The 20,867-nt window shown below is 43.9% G+C and overlaps 1 protein-coding gene across 3 annotated transcripts in view; it reads left to right on the top strand.

The window, feature by feature from the left end:
* Positions 1–20,867, top strand: part of ERICH2 (glutamate rich 2) — a 66,270-nt gene that overhangs the window by 26,576 nt on the left and 18,827 nt on the right. For 2 of the 3 annotated variants that reach the window (XM_073633931.1, XM_073633930.1), the window contains exons 8-12: positions 14,205–14,303; positions 15,234–15,320; positions 16,453–16,551; positions 17,121–17,215; positions 17,602–17,738. In XM_073633931.1, the coding sequence (XP_073490032.1) occupies positions 14,205–14,303; positions 15,234–15,320; positions 16,453–16,551; positions 17,121–17,215; positions 17,602–17,738 (517 nt within the window). The remainder of the gene's footprint in view (positions 1–14,204; positions 14,304–15,233; positions 15,321–16,452; positions 16,552–17,120; positions 17,216–17,601; positions 17,739–20,867) is intronic. The other variant, XM_073633932.1, reaches the window with a different exon arrangement.

The following is a 20,867-nucleotide window of genomic DNA, read 5'->3' as shown; positions in this document are numbered from 1 at the left end:
GAGAGCTGGGGCCCAAAACTGAACTGCATATTCCAGATGAGGTCTTACTAATGATTAGTACAGGGGCAAAATGATATCTCACTCTCTGAAAGTCCACACCTCTCTTAATACAAGAAAAGGATTTTCCTCGCTTTGGAAACTTCAGCTTGGCATTGCATGCTATTTGTTCATTATTGCTATGGCAATATTCTAAAAGATATAATACTCAACAGAGTACTTTACTAAATGTTTTATTTGGGTAATGTACATACTGTATGTATTAACTAAAGGGGTGTCGCAAAGCTGGACAGGTATGGCTTCCTACACAATTTCCATCTCAGAACTGGAAGTAGGGATTGGGCCGGCAAGGCAATTGAAGGGCACAGGTGCTGCAGAAACTGGTAACTGGGACCTGGTTGTGCAGAAGTCAAGCTGGTGATACACTGAGGATGTGCCGAATTCAGGTATGAGCAGAGTCAGTTAAGAATGAGCAGAGCACCAAACTGTAAGTAAATTTGAGGCCAGTAACAAGCAGAGTTTGGCAACATGCAAGCAGTGAAGTACCAAATCGATAAGCAAAATCTTAGTCAGAAGTCCAGGCCGGGATTGGTAACTGACATGAACACCAGTTATGAACAGAGAAGGAAATACAGAAGCAGGTCAGATATAAGCCAAGTCAGCAACGAAGGTCAGGTCCAAGTTCAGAATTGGGTATCATGGGAACACAGACTGAAAAACAATTGAACAATGAGCCTTTCAAGAACCTTGGTTTAAATAGCCTGCTTGCCTTCAGAATCTGCGGTGGCCTTGTACATGTGTGCAAAATGGTGCATCTACTTAGGTTTTTCCACATATATATGTGGATGCTTAGGTTACCTGATGAAGGGAAACAGTGTGCAGAGGATAGTAATATTGTGATATTAAACCCAAAAGCAAATATTTATTATATTGCAGTTTACTAATTTTTAGATGTGATGGTTGCAGTATTTTTTTTTTCTAGGCTTTGTTTCTTTTATTTTCACCGGGTGATCTTGCCAGTTTTTCAATAGGACCATCTGTCCTGCAAATGTAGAAGTTAGAAGGTTGAGAAAAACAAATGAACACTGACAGGGGTGCTTACAATTTATTTATGTAAAATGTTTAACCTAAAAGGAAAAAAACAGTTGTTTTAACTGCATAAATTGTTAGCTGGAGTCTGGCTTCAATTTGCTAGTGTATTTAAATCTGCTAGTAGTTCATAACACCAGCCCCCCCCCCCCCCCCAGACTGACAATGCTGCTGTCCAAAGGTGTCTCTGTGCTCCTTTGCTCCTGAACATGGAAACTCTAATACAGGAGGTGTGTTACTGGCCAGATCGCCAGGTGCAAACAGAGGAAAGCAAGTCTAAAAAAGAAAACAAATGCAGCCACTACATCTAATGAATGGCGAACCTATGCCTAGTCTTTGGACATTATAGTATTTACATATTCTTAAAGCGCATAAAAAAAAAAAAAAAGAAAGAAAAGAAAGAAAACCCCCCCCGCAAGGCAAAGGCATAATGAGCTAGTGCAGCGCATACTAGCTCATTATGAAATACTTACCTTAGATCGAAGCCCCCGTATCGGAGCCTGGTCCACGCTGAGGGAGCTGACATCTTGCCCTCAGCGTGTCTTCCGGGTTCGCAGCTCCGGCGCTGTAAGGGGCTGGAGCCGCGATGACGTCACTCCCACACATGCCCGCAGGGGCTTTCTTCCCGGCAAAGTCTGGCAGCGTCTGCCGGACCTTTAGCCGGGCATTCAGAGTGCATGTGCCGCTGACATCAGCGGCTGCAAGCAAAGGGAATATCTCCTAAACCGTACAGGTTTATGAGATATTAATTTTACCTACAGCTAAGCCTTTTTATAGGCTTAGCTGTAGGTAAAAATGTCAAATTTGGGTATACAACCACTTTAACAAGCAGTGAAAGAGCTTTAAAACAAGACTGCAGCTACTGTGGAGTAATTCATCTTCAAAAAGCATAACAGAGATTCTGAAGTTGGGTTTCAGTTGTTTTCTACCTTAGAAGGCTGACAGGCTCCCAAGTCTTTGCTGCCTGAGACAAAAGGGGGAAATCGGCTGCAATTTGAGTGCCTCTGTTGTAAATTTTGAAGATGAGTTTTTTTCCACATACCCTGCAGCTACAGAGCTTAGTAAGGCTTGTTTTAAAGTGTTTGTAAATGATCACCCTGTAAGTGCCGATTCACATAGGGGCAGCTTCAAAGTCATCTGACTCTGAAGCCGCCCCGCACAGCGCGACCTCAGTGCGGCTTGCAAACAACTTCTTTAATAGAAGAAGTTTATTTTGCAAATACCTTGTAATTTAACTATAGTTTATAACTATATTTTGCAAATATCTTGCAAAATATAGCTGCTTCAAAGTCGCCCCAAAGTAGTACAGGAACCTTTTTCTAAGTCGGAACGACTTGAGTCGCTCCTATTAGAACGGTTCCATTGTACTGAATGGAGCACAACTTGTCAGGCTAACAAAGCACCTGACAGGTCGTCCCTGTGTGAACCGGCACTTGAACAACCCTTTCAGTTTAAAATGGAAATGAAAGGCAAAACATTTGTGTAAAGAGATGAAAAAATTATAAATACTTTTTCCCCCTTTTTTTTATAAGTGATCGCATTCCCCCTGTTCCCTCTGTTCTCAACTGCAGAAGAGCTGGGGGGAGGAGAAACAGCTGCACACCGATCTGTGGAAGGCTGTGCAGAAGGGGCTTGTCAGGAGTTCCCAGCATAGCTAGAGAACTAACCACGCTGTGTTCTCCTGCTTAGTGTGGTCAGTTTTTAGTGGGAAAGCAGAGGGACTGGCAGGAACACCAGGGATTTCACACAAAGGAAGCAATACAAAGAGAACAGGATACAATTTTTTACAAGTACATGGTAAAGCAGGCACATTAAAGGAATATGAAATGTTGGCTTAACAAACACTTTAAGTCTATTTAACTGCATTAAAAAAAGTACTGTCCATAGTATGGCCACAGGTGCTTTTCAAAGCCTATCTCCAGGTAAAACAATAATCCTCCCTTGCAGTGGGGCTGCCCCTGCACTACAAGGATTAAATGCTTGGTTCAGCCTGGACAGTGGTCCCGCCAGATCACTCTACTCCGCCCGCCCCACTCCTCTCGTTATTGCACTGTGTGGAAGGCCCGGCGCCGCTGCTATTAGAGGTAATGGCAGAGCACTCGCTGCCATACCCGCACACAGCTGGCCGTCTGCCCATCCTCTCCGCGCCCCCCCCCCCCCCCCCCAATTGCTGCTGACAAGAGAAAGTCAGCTAACAGGCTGACGCCAACAGCGTAAGGGGAGGAGCTTTCTGCTGAGACCCCATGATGAAAGAGGGTTCGCTGGAGGCGCGGCTGACTCGGAGAGAAAGTAAGTGCCAGCAAAACTAATCCCATCTCCACCACTGCTGCCTGTGTCTAACCCCCTCTCTACCACCCCTGCCTGTATCTAACCCCCCTACCACCCCTGCCTGTATCTAACCCCCCTACCACCCCTGCCTGTATCTAACCCCCCTACCACCCCTGCCTGTGTCTAACCCCCCCTTCCTACCACCCCTGCCTGTGTCTAACCCCCCCTTCCTACCACCCCTTCCTGTGTCTAACCCCCCTACCACCCCTGCCTGTGTCTAACCCCCTCCTTACCACCTCTGCCTTTGTCTAACCCCCTCCTTACCACCTCTGCCTGTGTCTAACCCCCTCCTTACCACCTCTGCCTGTGTCTAACCCCCTCCTTACCACGTCTGCCTGTGTCTAACCCCCTCCCTACCGCCCCTTCCTGTGTCTAACCCCCTTTCTACCGCCCCTTCCTGTGTCTAACCCCCTTTCTACCGCCCCTTCCTGTGTCTAACCCCCTTTCTACCGCCCCTTCCTGTGTCTAACCCCCTTTCTACCGCCCCTTCCTGTGTCTAACCCCCTTTCTACCGCCCCTTCCTGTGTCTAACCCCCTTTCTACCGCCCCTTCCTGTGTCTAACCCCCTTTCTATCGCCCCTGTCTGTGTCTAACCCCCTCTCTACCACCCCTGTCTGTGTCTAAACCCCCCTCCCCTCATCACCACCGCTGCCGCCTCTGTCTGAACCCCACCACCACTGTTGCATGTAAATCTGACTTCCTGATAAATGTAATTTTGTTTTAACTGTCATGATATAAATGAATGGATGTGGGGGCCTTTTGGTGGGCGTGATTTTTTTTTGGGGGGGGGGGGGAGCATTTCATTCCTTGGCCCAGGCAGCACAATGTCTTGGGCCAGCCCTGAGCAAAGCATCAGCATTTTTTCTTAAACAAATGCTTATTTCCCCTTTAGTTCATGGTTATTCAAATAAGCCATAAACGGGTATACAATGGAAACTCAGAAGCAGGTTCTACTAGCTCAGAGACCGATCATCATTTATTATCATAAAGACAGAAAGAACAGCCTTGCTTTATACATGGTGTCCTTCTTGTTACTTAGTTTTAACTGGCAAAAAACAACTCTCTTAGGCTGGCCATACATTATTCAACTTTCCTTTAGATTTACCAAAACTATATAATATGAGGTCAAACCTAAACTCTTTCAATTCGTATGCAGTCAGGCAGACCCTTGTACTACAGTTAAAGGTAAATCTAAAGGAAATTTAATACGAAAATTGTATGGTGTATGGCCAGTTTAGTCTCTGTAGGCCATATTGTAGTTCCTACATATACTGATGAATCAGCTTTAAAATGGATGGAAAACTTTTTTGCCATGGGACTGAGGCACAATTGTTGTCTAATGTTGCTACCCAGTGTTTATCTGGCTGAAGACTGCCTGCAATGCCTGCATTGCTCCTTACCTATGAGAGACTGGAGGATTCAGTAACACATTACCAATGCTCTTCCGGCAGCAGTTCCTTGCACCTAATTCAGGCAAGCATTTGCACCAGTTTCATTACCATTTGCGACATGGGAAATAAATTCAGGTAGTTCTTGCTATTGCCACTTTAAGAAACTGTCATAATGGCAGTGACAGGTTCTCAAAGAACTGCAGCCAGTTCACACACTAGGAACATAGTGGTCATTAAAACCGGCTCTGAGCTGGCATACAGTGGAACTCAGAGTGGAACATGTTTGTACTGGGAAACTGCCAGGTTCCTGCACAGGGCTTTACCCCTGGCCCCATTTACCTGTCAGCTGGGAGATTCCTTGGGCAAGAGCTAAATGTTAACAAAGTAGCCACAGATAGTGGTGATGTCATTACCCAAATGTGGCAATGCCCATGTTTAGGAAAGGACCTGATGGGTAACTAGTCTGCATGGCTGCAGCGCCTGTTGGGTGGGTGGAGCCTGATGGGGAACAGAGATACTAGTTTCCCATCAAATCCCCTTTGCTTTTGCTTGACAGGCGATGGCAGTGGGTGGATTCTAAAGCTGCTATTGAAATGAAAAGTGGCTGTGGATCGGTCCACTACCATGCGCTATCAATAACAGGCAAGGCGGACCTGATGGAAAACTAGTGGTCATGCCCCTGTCAGTGTGATGGGCACAGTGGCCGGGTAAGGAGTGCAGGTAAAGTATGGACACCCTGGCCTAGTGCCAACCTCTGTTTCTGATTGGTACATGACCTTGGAGCAAACTCCAAAAACGTTGGTGTAGAGGCCCAATCAAATTCTAAAGGAAGTTGATGAAATCCTTTATGAATTTCCACAAGAATGTTTTTAGCTTTACCCTGTTAAGACTGAACAGACAACCCCACGAGAGCAGCTAAAGGCCACATGTGCTCCTTTTCGGCTGCACAGGTTGGGTTTAAAGGAAAAGTTCACCTTTGGGAACATATTACATGATGCACCTGATTTTATGGTGTTACAGGTAACAGGTTCCCGGTGCTGCCCCCCCTCCCCCTCCCCTCCCCCTCCCCTCCCCCTCCCCCTCCCCTCCCCCTCCCCCTCCCCCTCCCCTCCCCCTCCCCCTCCCCTCCCTCCCCTCCCTCCCTGTGGCAGCAGTACAGGGAGAAGTTCCCCCTAGCTGTCACTGTTTGAAAAACAGCTCAGCTGTGTCGGGCTCCGCCCACACGGCCATGTCATTGTTTTGCTTGCACCTTTTTAAAGGTTCTTGCTGTAAAAGCCAAGGAAACTCTGTGGTATATTAATGCGCTTTTACTAAACAAATATTCTGTACATACAAACAATTACAATTATAGGAATACAACACAAGAGTGACAGATATACCTATAACAAGAAAAATGCTACCTACTTCCTAGCAAAACTATGGTCTGTATATAATAAGAATATACTAAAAGATTACTTGGCTCCGCTTATAGAGGCTTTGCGATCTTTGTAGTCAATAAGGACCCCAGGCAATTTCAGGAGATCGAGCGAAAAGCGTGTTTAGGTTCTGGCAGAGACTTTCCTTGGTGTTAAGTCATTACAGAGTCCTACACTGTTTCTGTTCTTGGCTTTTATTTGGAAAATTTTGAGAAGACAATCCCACCTGGGCGTATCTTTTTCTGCCTTTTTAAACTGATGTCAAATATAGTAAAACATTCAGCCACTAGGTGGCTCTTTTTATCAGACATGCCATAGGTCAACCATGTCAGAAGGTCAAGCTAGACTATTACATATATTTCTAGTTGACCAGAACACCTGTAAAAACAATGGAAGAAGAGAGGACATCTCGTGTGAGCATTCCAGGACATCTGTTGGACAAGTGTTCACTTGCAGTGAGTGGGAGTCTGGGAAAGTCACAAGAGTGTGTGTGTGTGTGTGTGTGTGTATATATTATACATCTCCATGTACATTATATACATAAAAACACATCAGCTGCAACACAATCATTCAGAAACACAGCTCCGTGTGTCTGAATGCACTACTAGCCCCAACATCCTTAGCGGCTGTTGGCTTGTAGTTTTCAATGAACTACCACGGCGCTGTGGAACACCATGGTAGTTCATTGAGTGCTCCTGTTAGGGAGTATCAGTTACCCATTACAGGAAGTATGGGTAACCCAATACACTGACCGGTCTGCAGGAGACCTGCACGACATCAGGGATCTGCTGATCGCTGGTGCAATGCTTTCCAGGCTCTTGTAACAAAAAATAATAAATGCACATTTTTTTTACCTGCTGCAAAAAGTGCATTGATTATTTTGTTTTTAAAAAGTGAACTTCTCCTTTAAAAAAAGCACATAATGGTCAGGCGCTGGCATAAGGTGTTCACTGACTGCTGTTCTTGACTCATACAGATGGTTAAACACCTGCAGATTGAACAAAAGCTGGAGTATAAAAAAATAATGAGCAAATGATATTGTCAAGGCTCAAAGCAGTGCTGAGATGTGTTCAGTACTTTGTGCAGGCAGACACTGGCAAACGTGCTCCAGTGTTGTATACATGGAGGTTTTGCCTGAGGATAGAACACCTCCTGGCTGGTTGGAGATCGAGCATAAAAGCTCAGTGGAGGCTGAGAAGTCTGTAAGGCAACCTGATCAAGCAATCTATACATCACAACAGTACAAAATGGCATGTGTTTTTTGGCATGCACTGCTGTGTGGTCCACCAAAGCTATGTACATCTCCACGGGTCTTCATCCCTGTCTAGGTGGAATTATAAAATTGGCAGATCAGTTCTCTCGTGTCTGATCAGGAGTGTGCTCTGCTATGATGCAGATCAGTTCTCTCGTGTCTGATCAGGAGTATACTCTGCTATGATCATAATATTGTGTGTTTAATGATGTGTTTTGTCTTGACTTAGAGTGTCTATTAAAGAGTAAATCCACCTTTGTTGAGAAAAAAAACATTCCCCTCTGGGTGATCAATGTACATTGCAGGGATTTTAACAAACGTTTCAGATTCCTACCTTTCAGGAAATTAAGTTTCTGGGGGGGTGTTCAGACTGTGTACAGAAAGCCTCCAGGTTCCATATAGCATTGCATTTTACATAAAATTATAGCACTGCAGATTGAAAAGGAAAGGTCATTTTGAAAACCATTCAATGAAAATATGACTTGTGTTGTAGTTGTATATGCTTTTATTCTTTCTTTTTTTTTTTTTTCCTATTTGTAATTTTTGTTCCCACAAAAGTAAAGTTACTCTATAAATGTCATTAAAAGCATTTTGCTAGATGTGTTCAATAAGTGTATTATGTTAAATTTTTTGTTCTTGCGTATAGATCAGTGGTGGCCCATGTGTGCTGTGCTATGATGCAGATCAGTTCCCTCGTGTCTGATGTGGCCCACTACCTCATGCTCTGGGATTGCGGGCTGGCAAGCCCAGCTCACAAGCAACTGGTTCCCAACTCGCCATCCCAGAGCATCAGAGTGCATAGAGCCTACGTTGGCAGCGGAGGAAGCAAGCGGCTGCAGAGGGAGAAGGAGCTGCATAAACTGATGCTTCCTCTGTAGCACTGGCTTCTTTTCTCAGGCAGAGTGATACCAAGTGCACTTTGCCTGGGACCTTTCTAGCAGCTTGGAGAGTGATGGCAACAGAAGCTAGAAGAGGTAAAGGTCAGTGTACTAAACATCATATATACTGCACTTTTGCAATGGGTATATTAGCACAACGCAGTTCACCTGAGGCTTTCTTGTGGGTGTACAATATTCATATTTGCCAGCACACCACTGATCATCAGCATCATTCAAAAAGCTTTTTTTATTGAAGAACAATCAAATTGCACCTTTCATTTTGTGATGTGATTATTTTTCAATAAAAAAAGCTTTTTTAGATGACATTTATTATCCATGGTGTGCTGGCAAATATGAACTTTGATCTGTGATGGTTCAAGTTTCCAACTGGATGTTGCTACAGTACCTGTTACTTCTGAGCCTGATCCAGGAGCATGTACAATGAGAATATTAACATTTTCCTGTGGGTATGCTGCACTGAGCCATTGACGTCTATTATATCCTGCTAGTTTGGTACACTTTCTGAAAGCGCAGCAAAACACCTGATTGCAGAAAGTGCGCCACACCCGCAAGATGTAACCCACAGGAAAGCTGCAGGTGTACTGCACTGCACCCATGGTCTGGTTAAACCGCAGCACATCAGTGGAAAGCAGCCTTATGGTGCTCAAGACGGGCTCATTTACTTTTGCAGTTTGGGAAGGCGGTAGAACACCATAGTTAATTGTCGTCACCTGCAACTGGATACCAAATAACTTAAGTGGCCCTCGCTCTTCAAAAGGTTGAGCACCCCTGGTTTAGATAAACCTTAAGTCTTCTTTTGCAATAAGCAGTATATATGATTTCACTCTTTTACTTAGGGATTAATTTACAACCCATTTTGTGTAGCAATTTACCCAGTGAAAGTGCATGTACATTCATTCTGTGCAACTTTAGGCCATGTAACGACCATATGGATTATTTTCTGTTTTAAAAGCGGACTTCCACACAAAAATGGAACTTCCGCTTTTCAGAACACCCCCCCCCCCCCCCCGGTGTCACATTTAGCACATTTCAGGGGGGTGCAGATACTTGTATAATACAGGTATTTGCACCCACTTCCGGGCATAGACTCCCACGGTAGCTACGCCACTCCCTCCCCCGCTGTCTGCTGGGAGACACACGGATCCCAGAGACAGCAGGGACCATCTGAATTGCGCAGCGCGACTCACGCATGCGCAGTAGGGAACCAGGAAGTGAAGCCGCAAGGCTTCACTTCCTGATTCCCTTATCGAAGATGGCGGCGGCAGCACCCGAGGACCGAGGGACGTTTCGGCCTTGGGTGCCGACATCGAGGGCGCCCTGGACAGGTAAGTGTCCTTATTTTAAAAGTCACCAGCTGCAGTATTTGTAGCTGCTGACTTTAAAAAAAAAAAATTTTGGCGGACCTCCGCTTCAAATCAAAAACATTCACCCAGAGCCCATGCTCCTTGATAAACTTCAAAGTGTCCGAGTAAAACCAAGAAGTGTTTCATGTTTCAGTTGAAGGGGATGGAGCTGTCCTATGTACGCCAACTAAGGGACCTCCAAAGAATTAAGTAAAACACTGCCCTGGTGATGGCCTTACAGGTGTTGTTCTGGGAGTGAGGCCTGGGCAAGGTTGTGCAACACTGGGAGGATCTCACTGTGGAGTACCAGTGTCTTTTCTTACGATGGTTCTCTGAGGCTCCAGGGGCTGAATTTCTGTTTCTTTTTGGACAGTCACTCCTCCCAAGATTTTAGGGCTGCACCTTTAACTCCAAACCAGATGCCAAAGATTTTGATGAAGTCTACTCTGATGTTAAAGGGGATGGACACAAAGGAAGTGTCACATATACTTTATTACCTTGATATAGTAACTGAAAGCACATCAGTGTGTCAGGAGAGCCTGTTGATGGCCCCTTCAATATATTGAAGCAAGGTTACTTTACCTCGTATAGACAAAGTACAGGTTTACTGTGACTAATGTTTCTTTTTATATGTCCTTAACTCAATAAGCTGTGAAGGAATCACACTTGGCAATAAGGGGGGTAATGTACTTCACAGTGCTTCCCAGGCTGGTACAAGAAATATAACTGGGAAGACACCAGATAATGCTGTTTGCATAAGATTTACATGTTTGCGTCTTTGCCAGGCTCCTTAATTTATCTTCATTTCTTAGTCAATGGCCCAAATCCTGTGTAGGAATTGATTTCTTTCCTAAGCAGATCATTAGTGACAAAGTCACTAGAACATAACTATACCAGGTAATTAGCCAGCTATGTATTGGCAGGACTATATAATGTAATGTCTTTGTGTCTAGTCCTACCTTACAGCAAATAACAGGACTGCATAGCATTGCTTTCCCAAAACTAGGTACAAAAATGTATATTAAAACATTTCAAAAACATTGAAAAATTCATCAGACAGTAGACATTGGAGATGCCCAGTTGATTAACGGGAAGATTTTTTGCAAGTCTTCATTTGGTAGATATGTTCTAGGACATTGGAGAAATGCTTTTAAAGAGAACCAGTCACGACCAAGTAAAAATGTCAACATTCAGTCAATACTGGGATTATGGAGACCTACATACTGTAAAAAAGATTTATTTTTACTCTTGTTTAGGAGTCCCCATAAATCCTTACATTGTGCATAATCAGACAATGAAAGACAAGTGTAATGTCAGCTGCAGCTGACCTCTTCGTAAGCTGCAATAAAGCTGCTTTTGCATTCCCATTGACTTGTATAGGTCCAGAAGCATTTCTGATTCTTTTGCAAGGGATTTTTAAGATTTTTTTTAAGATTTACAGTATATAGCTCAATGACTAAATACATTAGCGTTTAACAGGGACAAGGAGCAAACATACAGGTCTGTTGTAGGTAGAAGGTGATGGGACAGAGCAATGCAAAACAATTCTCCAAAAATCAATAAGATGTGCGTCAGCATGTAAATGTGCCCAATGCACATGGGCGAGGTAGGGGGAAAAAAGGGGGGGGGGTAAAGGAGGGATCGCCTGTATGACTCCCAAGAGAGTGAAAAAACATGTGGAGAAGGTAGAAGAAGAAAGAAAAGAAAGATAAAATGGAGGGAGGGTGTTAGAGGTCCGGTAGGGTCCAAGCTGAGGCCCAGGATCAAGGGCACCAGGGACCAATCAGGCAGAGAACAAAGTACAGTCTAGATTCAGGCCATCGTTCTAGGATATCCACAGATCCCAAACTCTCAAGAGCTTTGCATGGCTATTATTTAAGTTTGAGGTAAGCTTCTCATGGAGTTGTTGTTTAACTTCCTTAAAGGGGAGGAATGGCTGGTGTCAGGCTCTAGCCAGCATCTCATGAGCAGCAAGAAAGACACAACCTACCAGTTTCCTCTGACTCTTGGAAAGTATTGGGATGGGTCTATGTAGTAGGGCCGCCCACGAATTGCGAGCTAAGGGGGTGTTCAGAATAGTTCTAATCATGGAGTAAACCTGCGTCCAAAAGTGGATCGCCTTAGGGCAGGTCCACAAGATGTGGATCAAGGTGCTACATTCATGACAGTCTCAGGAGCACATCGGAGAAGAGGCAGGGACAAACCTAAGCAATCTGGAGTTGTATACCAACATGAAAGCAACTAAAAAATGCATTTTCTTGGGCTAAGATGTTCAAGGAACATTTGGACCCCTTTCACACTGGGGCGCTTTTCAGGTGTTTTAGCACTAAAAATAGCGCCTGAAAAGCGCCCCTCAAGCCACCCCCAGTGTGAAAGCCTGAGTGCTTTCACACTGGGGCGAAGCTCTTGCAGTATGGGAAAAAATGTCCTGCAAGCAGCATCTTTGGGGCAGTGTGGGAGCGCTGTATATACCACTCCCAAAACGCCCTGCCCATTGAAATGAAAGGGCAGCGCTGCCGAAGCGCCTGCAAAGCACTTTGGCAGCGCCGCAAAACTGTCGCTATTAACCCTTTGGCCGCTAGCGGGGGTTAAAAGCGCCCCGCTAGTGGCTGATAAGCGCCGCTATAACAGCGGTAAATCGGCGCTAAAACTAGCAGCGCTTTACCGCTAATGCCCGAACTGCCCCAGTGTGAAAAGGGTCTTAGAGGCGGCAAGTCGAATATTGTTCCATGCTGCTTGATTCAAGGATGCACCCAAATCCTCCTCCCATTTCGTCACATAAGGTTTACCCGAGATCGTGGAGTTTACAAGAGTGGCATAAAGGTCAGAGACAAGGCCTTGGAATGTGGATCTTTTGGACAGCAATTTTCAAACGAAGTCAAGCATTTGGGTGGACCCGTGGAGTTGCAAAAAAGGCTGAGGATTTAATGTGCAATTTGAAGGTGATGAAAAGCCTCTAAGGCCGGTAACTGCCAATCATCTTCCTGAAGGTAGTCAAGATTTGACTCCATCCTATAGCAAGTAGCTCGTAAACATACCTAACTCCTTTCCTCTGCTGCCAACGAAAGGCTAGGGGTTTTCACATGCTGGTTGGAACTGTGGGGTATGCAAGATGACCATCAAGGACAAGTGGGAAGAGATAAAGTTATTTGAGTATTTCACTGAGTCCCACAGGCGCAAAGTATTGGCGCGTACACATGGTCGGAATTTCCGACCGTGTGTAGGCTCCATCGGACATTTGCTGTCGGAATTTCCGACAACATAAATTTGAAAGCTGGATCTCAAATTTTCCGACAACAAAATCCGTTCTCGTAAATTCCGTGTGTACCCAATTCCGACACACAAAATTCCACGCATGCTCGGAATCAAGCAGAAGAGCCGCACTGGCTATTGAACTTCATTTTTCTCGGCTCATCGTACGTATTGTACGCCACCGCGTTCTTGGCGGTCGGAATTTCCAACATTTTGTGACCGTGTGTATGCAAGACAAGTTTGAGCCAACATCCGTTGGAAAAAAATCCAGGGTTTTGTTGTCAGAATGTCCAATCGTGTGTATGCGGCATATGGGTGAGAGTGGGATCCAGGGGGAGAGACCTGAGGGCAGGGGGAGTCCAGATGAGATTGTATAAGGGGAGGGGGAGACAATTGGCACTCACCAGAAGGACCCAGATGGGCATCTCAGACGTGGCATGGAGAGAAGTCAGGGGAGCAAGCTGCGCAGCCACAAAGTAAAGTTTAATGTTGGACACTGCCAGCCCTCCCATCAGTCTGTGGTGATAGAGTACCAACGCAGATAGTCTTGGCAAATAAAGCATAACATTTCTTACTTTGCTCAAAACATGGTGCAGTACTGGAACCAGCAGGACCCTAGCACTTCTGGATCGAGCAAAAGTCTATGTACATGAGCCCTTAGGATTTGTTCACAGATGCGACTGGGGGGGAACAGTAAAACAGGTGGTTAAGCCATTCTTTTACCGACCGCCTGATCATTGAGATGCAACTGCTCATAGCCGTACAAATGCCATGGCCGTGATGCTATGCTTCATGGCAACAGAAAAATTAAACAGCATTTAGCTTTAAGAAAGAGGTTCTGGAAAACAATTATGTTTTAATTTTTTTTTTTTTTTTTATTCTTCCGTATGTGTATGACTCTTAAAGCCATTGAATACCTTACACACTGTAAATGCTTCAAAACCCCTTTCCATAAACAGGGTTGTTTTGTTTCTGAAATTGCATGTTACATAGTTTAGATGTCCATACTCCTTGTTCTACTTTAAAAGCTTACGCTGCACTTTTTAGAATATTATCAATTTTTTATACATGTCTGTAGAACAAAATATCTTTTAGCTTTTGCAGGATTTCCTAGTGATTAGTTGTTACATTTTGGGATCTAATATATAATGTGTACAGTAGTTCTATATCGAAGCATAGCCGATGTCCAGTATACACATTGTATGTCATCTGTTAATATGAAATATTTGTTTTTTCAGGCCTGGCAGTTCAGCTTGTAGACAGGGATCAGCTGGAAGAAAATGTTCTGCATCTGCTAAGCAGATCTCCCTGTGTACAGTAAAGCGTATTGCACCCAGGTATAGTATAGTGCTGTGTTTTCTGTTACTGCTTCCTGCAGCTCAGACTAGATTGCTGCAATACAATAGAACTATAGATGAAAAGATAATTAGTTAAAACAGTAACACCCTATGTCTGATTTAGCAAGTTGGTAATGTCATGATCCATTTTTGATGGATGTGAAAAAACGAATATTTTGTTGTATGCCTTTTATAAGTTGCTTGTCTCAATGCATGTAGACGTACACCATGTGGCCGAAGTTTTGTGAGTGCATTTAACCATCATAGGCTGTATAAGCTTGTTGGAGATCCCATTCCAAAACCATGGGCATTAAATTGGAGTTACCCCCCCCCCCCCCCCAATTCCCACAAACCCCCCTGCCACTCACACCCTTTGAGGCCACAGCAGCCTCCTTTGACCAAGATTTTGGAGCGTGTCTTTCGAAATTTGTTCTTATTCAGCCAAAAGAGCATTTGTGAAGTCAGATTCTTATGTTACACAAGATCCAACTGGTTTTCCAATTACTCCCAAAATGTTCAGTAGGGTTGGAACCAAAATCCTGTGCAAGTCCCTATAGTTCCTCCACACCAGACTCATCATCTGATATGTTTATGGAGTTTGTTGTGCTGAAACAGAAAAGAACCTTCCCCACACTGTTGCCTTAAAGTTGAAAGGCACAATTTACTAAAATGTCTTTTTATGTTGAAGTATTACCAGTATCCTTTCACTAAAACATCTTAATTCAATAACTTGGAGGGATGTCCACATACCTTTTGGCTGTATAATAAGAGTGATAGTCAAGTGTCTACAAACTTTTCACCATATAGTTTATCAGTATATTATGAGCAGCTGGAGGCTTGTATACACTGGAAGCATCGGTTATTTGGGTCTTTATAGGCCATCATCAATAAAATGTGTGAATATCTAACCAATGCTTACTATGTTTATAGCAGCAACATTGCAGATTATAATGTAGCCGACCTCAAGAATTCAAAGAAGATAGATCCTTCCAAAGCAAGAGAACTGCTAACTGGCAGGTGATCTTCTATACTGGACAATAATTTGAGAGTTTATGACTTTAAAATCACAGTTTGTAAAGACGTATTTATACTTGTCCACTTACCTTCTGTACAACACATGCATTTTACTGTTTGAAATTGTATAGTAAAGTAGAAATACACTCCTATATGACTATATGTTCTTAAAATATATAACCTAGTCATTTTTGTGTATCTTCAAGTTCTAAGAAGGTCCACTGAAACAAATGGCAAACACACAAATTTGCATGTACAGTATCAAGCCTTTTTTTAAGCCTAAATTTAGTTACATTTTTTTTTTTTTAAATTGGCACAAGAACAGTACTTAGTACATAGAAAGAGAAGTATCCTTTGTGCTACTGGCTGCTCACATATAATTTCCCCTCCTCCGCCAAACCCCCACCCCACATCCTCACAGAGGTAATTTTTTGGTGCTTCGAGGGTTAATATGAGCCACTAGACCTGTCATAGGCCCCCTGTCAAAATTGTTGACTGTGCCCTCCCTTTCTGACCCCTAAACTTAGACTTTTAGTAGCTGTGCAATGGAAAATTCCTGTCATGCATGTTTCTTGCTCACTTTACACAGTGAATAAGGAAAACTACACATGTAAAAAAAATGCACCCATAAAATTTACAAAAGCGTGCATAAACTTGTGCAGTTAAACATGATATATAAAAATATAGCATATAACTACATACACATACTGTAAGTGTGAATAGTTCCTCCGAGGCATGTTGTGCCTGGGCCTGCTGCCACACTTTCATTATAATGGCTTAAAAGGGAAAGGGATCATCTCAGGACAGAGATAAAGGGGCTGCCAGTAAGTCAAGACCTTTAAAAGCTAGTGTCAGTAGCAGCGTCCATATTTCTATACTTGTTCCAGATTTAAACATCTTCATCTTTGACATACTGAGCAGGAACACTGGTCATGCGCAGGCTCTACATATGTGTGCAAAAAAAATGTATCATGTATGGCCTGCCTAAGGGTGCCTTTTACAGTCTGGAAGCTAATAAGTATAAAATGTATACCATAGTTGTATGCTGAAAATACATACAATAAATAGCAAATATCCTTTTATATACAATGTAATCTGTAAATTTATGGCTCACATGAAATATTTCTTTCCTTAGGCCTGACAGTTCCGCCGGTAGACACGGATCAGCTAGAAGGAAATGTTGTGCATCTACAAAGCAAATATCACTATGTACAGTAAAGCGTATTACACCCAGGTATAGTCTATTATAATATTGATTTTTCTGTTACTACTTGCTGCTTTGTATGCTGTAGTATTACCACTGTCTTTCACTGAAAAACACCTGAACTCAGTAATTTCTGAGGGGTGTTCACATTCTTTTGACCATTTAGTAGGAGTGATGGTCAGGTGTCTACAAACTCTTTGCCATATAGTGTGTAAATAAGTGATTATATTGTGAAGAGGCGGAGGTCTGTATACACTACAAGTATCAGGCGGGGTTCACACTATTGCGAATTGGATGCGGAATCCCTGCATCCAATTTGCAATAGCAAGAGATTGTGACCTGCTCTCTATGGAGCTGGTTCACATATCTCCAATGCGGCTCCGGTGCGAATTTGCACAGGAGCCCTGTGCATCTTTTGGTCCGTTTCAGGTCCGAATTCAGCCAAAAATTGGGGCTGAAATTAGACATGAAACGATGAACCAGGACGCACAGGACCCCTGCTGGGAGCAGCATCAGTATTAGGTGTGAACCGAGCCTCAGTGTGGTCTTTATAGAACATCATCTGGCAAATATCTAACCCAGCCTCACTCTGTTTATAGCAACAACATTCCAGATTATAACGTAGCCGACCTCAAGAATTTAAAGAAGACAGACACTGATCCTATGCAAAAGGAACTTGTGCCACCAAATACTGGTAATTATTGACCACTATGATGGAATTAGGCAAAGTATCTAATATATAGCTGAACAAGGGTTCTTTATGTGCTTTAAAAATGACTAAGGATTCATCAATACCTGTTTTTTAAGTACAGATACCAATATTGCGCCGCGCGGTGCAATTTGAGCCCATGCAGAATGCATGGCTTCAAATCGCACTGCAAAGAATCGCATGTGATTTGAACAGGAATGCAGTGTGATTCCTGTCCGGATCATATGCTCCTGAGGTCAGTATGACAAGCCTGGGTTCACACAGGAGCAGTGCGGGAAATAGCATGTGATTTGGATAGGAATTGCACCTGTAGACATAGTGGTATATTGTCACTGTAATACAAATTTGTTTATCTGCTTTTATTTTGGCAGCTGAAAAAGAGTCCACAGAGGTCCATTCAGCATCCATTCAAAGCTGCAACTTAACAGATAAGCCTCAGGAGTCTTCTAGCGATGACGATGAGAGTGACAATGAAGCAACAGCTGCTCCCTTAGAGCTATTAACAGAGGTGATTTAAAACCTATCAAAGCCGAATAACAAAAATGTGATCTATTGCAGCTTACCAATACCTAGATGGGGTGGCTGCATTCATTTTTCTTTTTTCAAGGCTTTTTCCTTTATTTTTACCCTGTGATTCTGCCACATTTAAAGTCCTAGGATGACAATATTCACTCATCCTTCTATATCAGCACAGCAGACAAGATAGATACCTTGTATGTACAAGATATATCAGCACAACAGATACAAGAAGAGCTCCACTGGAGGGATCCTTGCTGGATTTAAACAGCCTCCATAGAGCGGATCTATCCAAAAGTGCCACTGCTGCCAAGGTGTATGGTACCCAGGCCTCGTATACGAAGCACGATGTTTTGCCTGTAACGCCTCTCTTTGCAGGGCTGGACCCCGGGACCCAGGACTTTTTGGTCATGCCTACATTACCTAATGTTTTTCCTGGCAGGGTGCTAATACAGGTCCAAGGAAGTGGAACCCCTACAAAGGGACCCCATCTGCAGTATCCTGCAGCGAGGGTAACAGAAGAAGCCTAGAAACTGTAAAAAGTCCACCTATGGTTTTTTCTTCCATGAGTAAAATGTTGTATGCCCTAAAGTCTCCACTAGAGGGAGTAAATGCACATACCTTGGTACATTGCTCTCAGTCAGCTCAGTGTCCAGCTAAAACAGCATGTGTGTGGTCTCAGCAGCCCGGGGGGATTCTTAATTGAACAAAGTTGGCATGTTCCTCTCCCCCCTGGGGGAACTAAGGGGCTGGGGGTACAGCAGCAGTTTGTGCACTCTCTCCTCCCCCCCCCTCCCGGGGGGCCTGGTGGCGGCTCCCTGTGTTTTATTTACCTTACAGCTTTGCATACCTAAACGGAGTCGGTGACAGATTCTCCACATAGCCATGTCAGTGCTACATATTGTCCTGCCATCGCCCCAGGCCTTCTCCCCCTATTCAGTCATATATCAGCACAACAGGTACAAGATAGGACTATGCAACCCTGTCCCTCTCCTGTTGTCCATAACGTAGAGGGACGTGGCTCTATAGTCCTCAAAGAACAATGTAATTGATAACAGCACAAGCAGGGGGCACAATAGTTTCAAAGTATAACTTAGCCAGGTACACACGGGCCGAATGTCGGGAGACTTTGGCCGGTTTAAAAAACAAAACGCCCGGCATTCAACTCGTGTGTATGTCGGTCTGTCCAACAGAAGCTGTCCGTTTGGCCGGGTTCTGTCAAAAGAGCATGCTGGAAAACCAGCAGCAGACCAACTCCCAACCAGCGCTGTCAGCAAATGGCAGAGAGCGCTGATCGGAGTGTTCTGGAGGGGGGCCGTCCCCTGTCAGAACACAACAGCTCAGCAGGGGAGATCGCTGTACTATTGTCGGATGGTTAGTACAGCGGCTCCGACTGGAGCTGTCAGGTTTATTTCGTGCACAAAAAAAAAAAAGACTGTAGTGTGTACCAGGCTTTAAGCCGCCATAGATGGAGCAAATTTCTTTCCTGCAACCATGCCAAGCCATTGTGTTTCCCCCATACGGTTGTGAGGGCAGCCATCCCGGCCGGGAGAACACATTGATTATTGCTAGCGGTTATAACACCCGCTAGCAATAATTGCATGTAAAGTCTGGCAGGCTGATTGTACTCAAGTTGATCGATAGATCAACTTTGGAACGTTTAGCCTGCCCATACATGGTTCGAACCATTTATGGCCGGCTTAAAGGCAAAACTTTTTTTTCAATTATGGTTAGGGAGATTCACCCTCTCTATTTGTCATGTTTACTTTTATTACCGAAAAGAAAAGTAAAAGAAAATCCTAAATTGTGTGTTATCCCCAAAACAGTGAGGGGAAAGCTTCCAATAGGGACTCTAGTTCTGGTTACCCTGCTTTCCTTCTACTTTAGGTTGCCAGTATGATAAACAAGTATTTTTTTGCAGTTATTTAAACCACTATAACAAAACACTTTTAATTGTATATTTAGGAGACCAAATGGGACCAATTTAGAGAAGTTCATTGTTAGATTTTACATTCACTTTAAATTTGGGTAACCATTATGCATAATTATTGAGCAGTAATAGTGCAGTGAGAGGTAATTGAGGTTTGTAGCCTATGTGGTCAGTCTGAACCCCACGCTGTGGAGGATTTTTTTCTATAACAATTTTTATGGTAAACAGATTTTGCACATACATCTTGATCACAGTTTTGAAAACTATAATGTACCTTTTGGTAGAGCAGTTCGTTTCAGATAAGCAGTACACACACATTCCAGTTCACTTGTAAAAAAAGTCTCTTTCTTTATCGTACATCACGGGACACAGAGCACCATAGTAATTACTATGTGGGTTATAGACCACCTTCAGGTGATGGACACTGGCACACCCTAAACAGGAAGTTGCCTCCCTATATAACCCCTCAAATACCAGGAACACCTCAGTTTTTTCACCAGTGTCCTAGGTGAAGATGTGAAGATGTGCTCTGATATATCAGCAAAACAGATACAAGAAGAGCTCCACTGGAGGGATCCTTGCTGGATTTAAACAGCCTCCATAGACCGGATCCATCCAAAAGTGCCACTGCTGCCAAAGTGGATGGTACCCAGGCCTCGTATACGAAGCACGATGTTTTGCCTGTAACGCCTCTCTTTGCAGGGCGGGACCCAGGACTTTTTGTCATGCCTACATTACCTAAAGTTTTTCCTGGCAGAGTGCTAATACAGGTCCAAGGAAGGGGAACCCCTACAAAGGGACCCGGTCCTTGAAGGTTTGCTAACGCAGCCCGCCCTGATGGGTGAAGTTTGGATCTGTCTGTAACAGCAGTATCCTGCAGCAAGGATAAGGTAAGGGAAGAAGCCTAGGAACTGTAAAAAGTCCACCTATGTTTTTTTTTCTTCCATGAGTAAAAGGTTGTATGCCTTAAAGTCTCCTCTAGAGGGAGTAAATGCACATACCTTGGTACATTGCTCTCAGTCAGCTCAGTGTCCAGCTAAAACAGCATGTGTGTGGTCTCAGCAGCCAGGGGGGATTCTTAATTGAACAAAGTTGGCATGTTCCTCTCCCCCCTGGGGGAACTAAGGAGCTGGGGGTACAGCAGCAGTTTGTACACCCTGTCCCCCCCCCCTCCCTCCTGTGTTGTATTTA

This window comes from Aquarana catesbeiana, linkage group LG06 (assembly GCF_042186555.1).
Source record: "Aquarana catesbeiana isolate 2022-GZ linkage group LG06, ASM4218655v1, whole genome shotgun sequence".
Classification (NCBI taxonomy): Eukaryota; Metazoa; Chordata; class Amphibia; order Anura; family Ranidae; genus Aquarana; species Aquarana catesbeiana.
The sequence above is the reverse complement of the archived record's forward strand: the minus strand, read 5'-3'. Positions and strand labels throughout refer to the sequence as shown.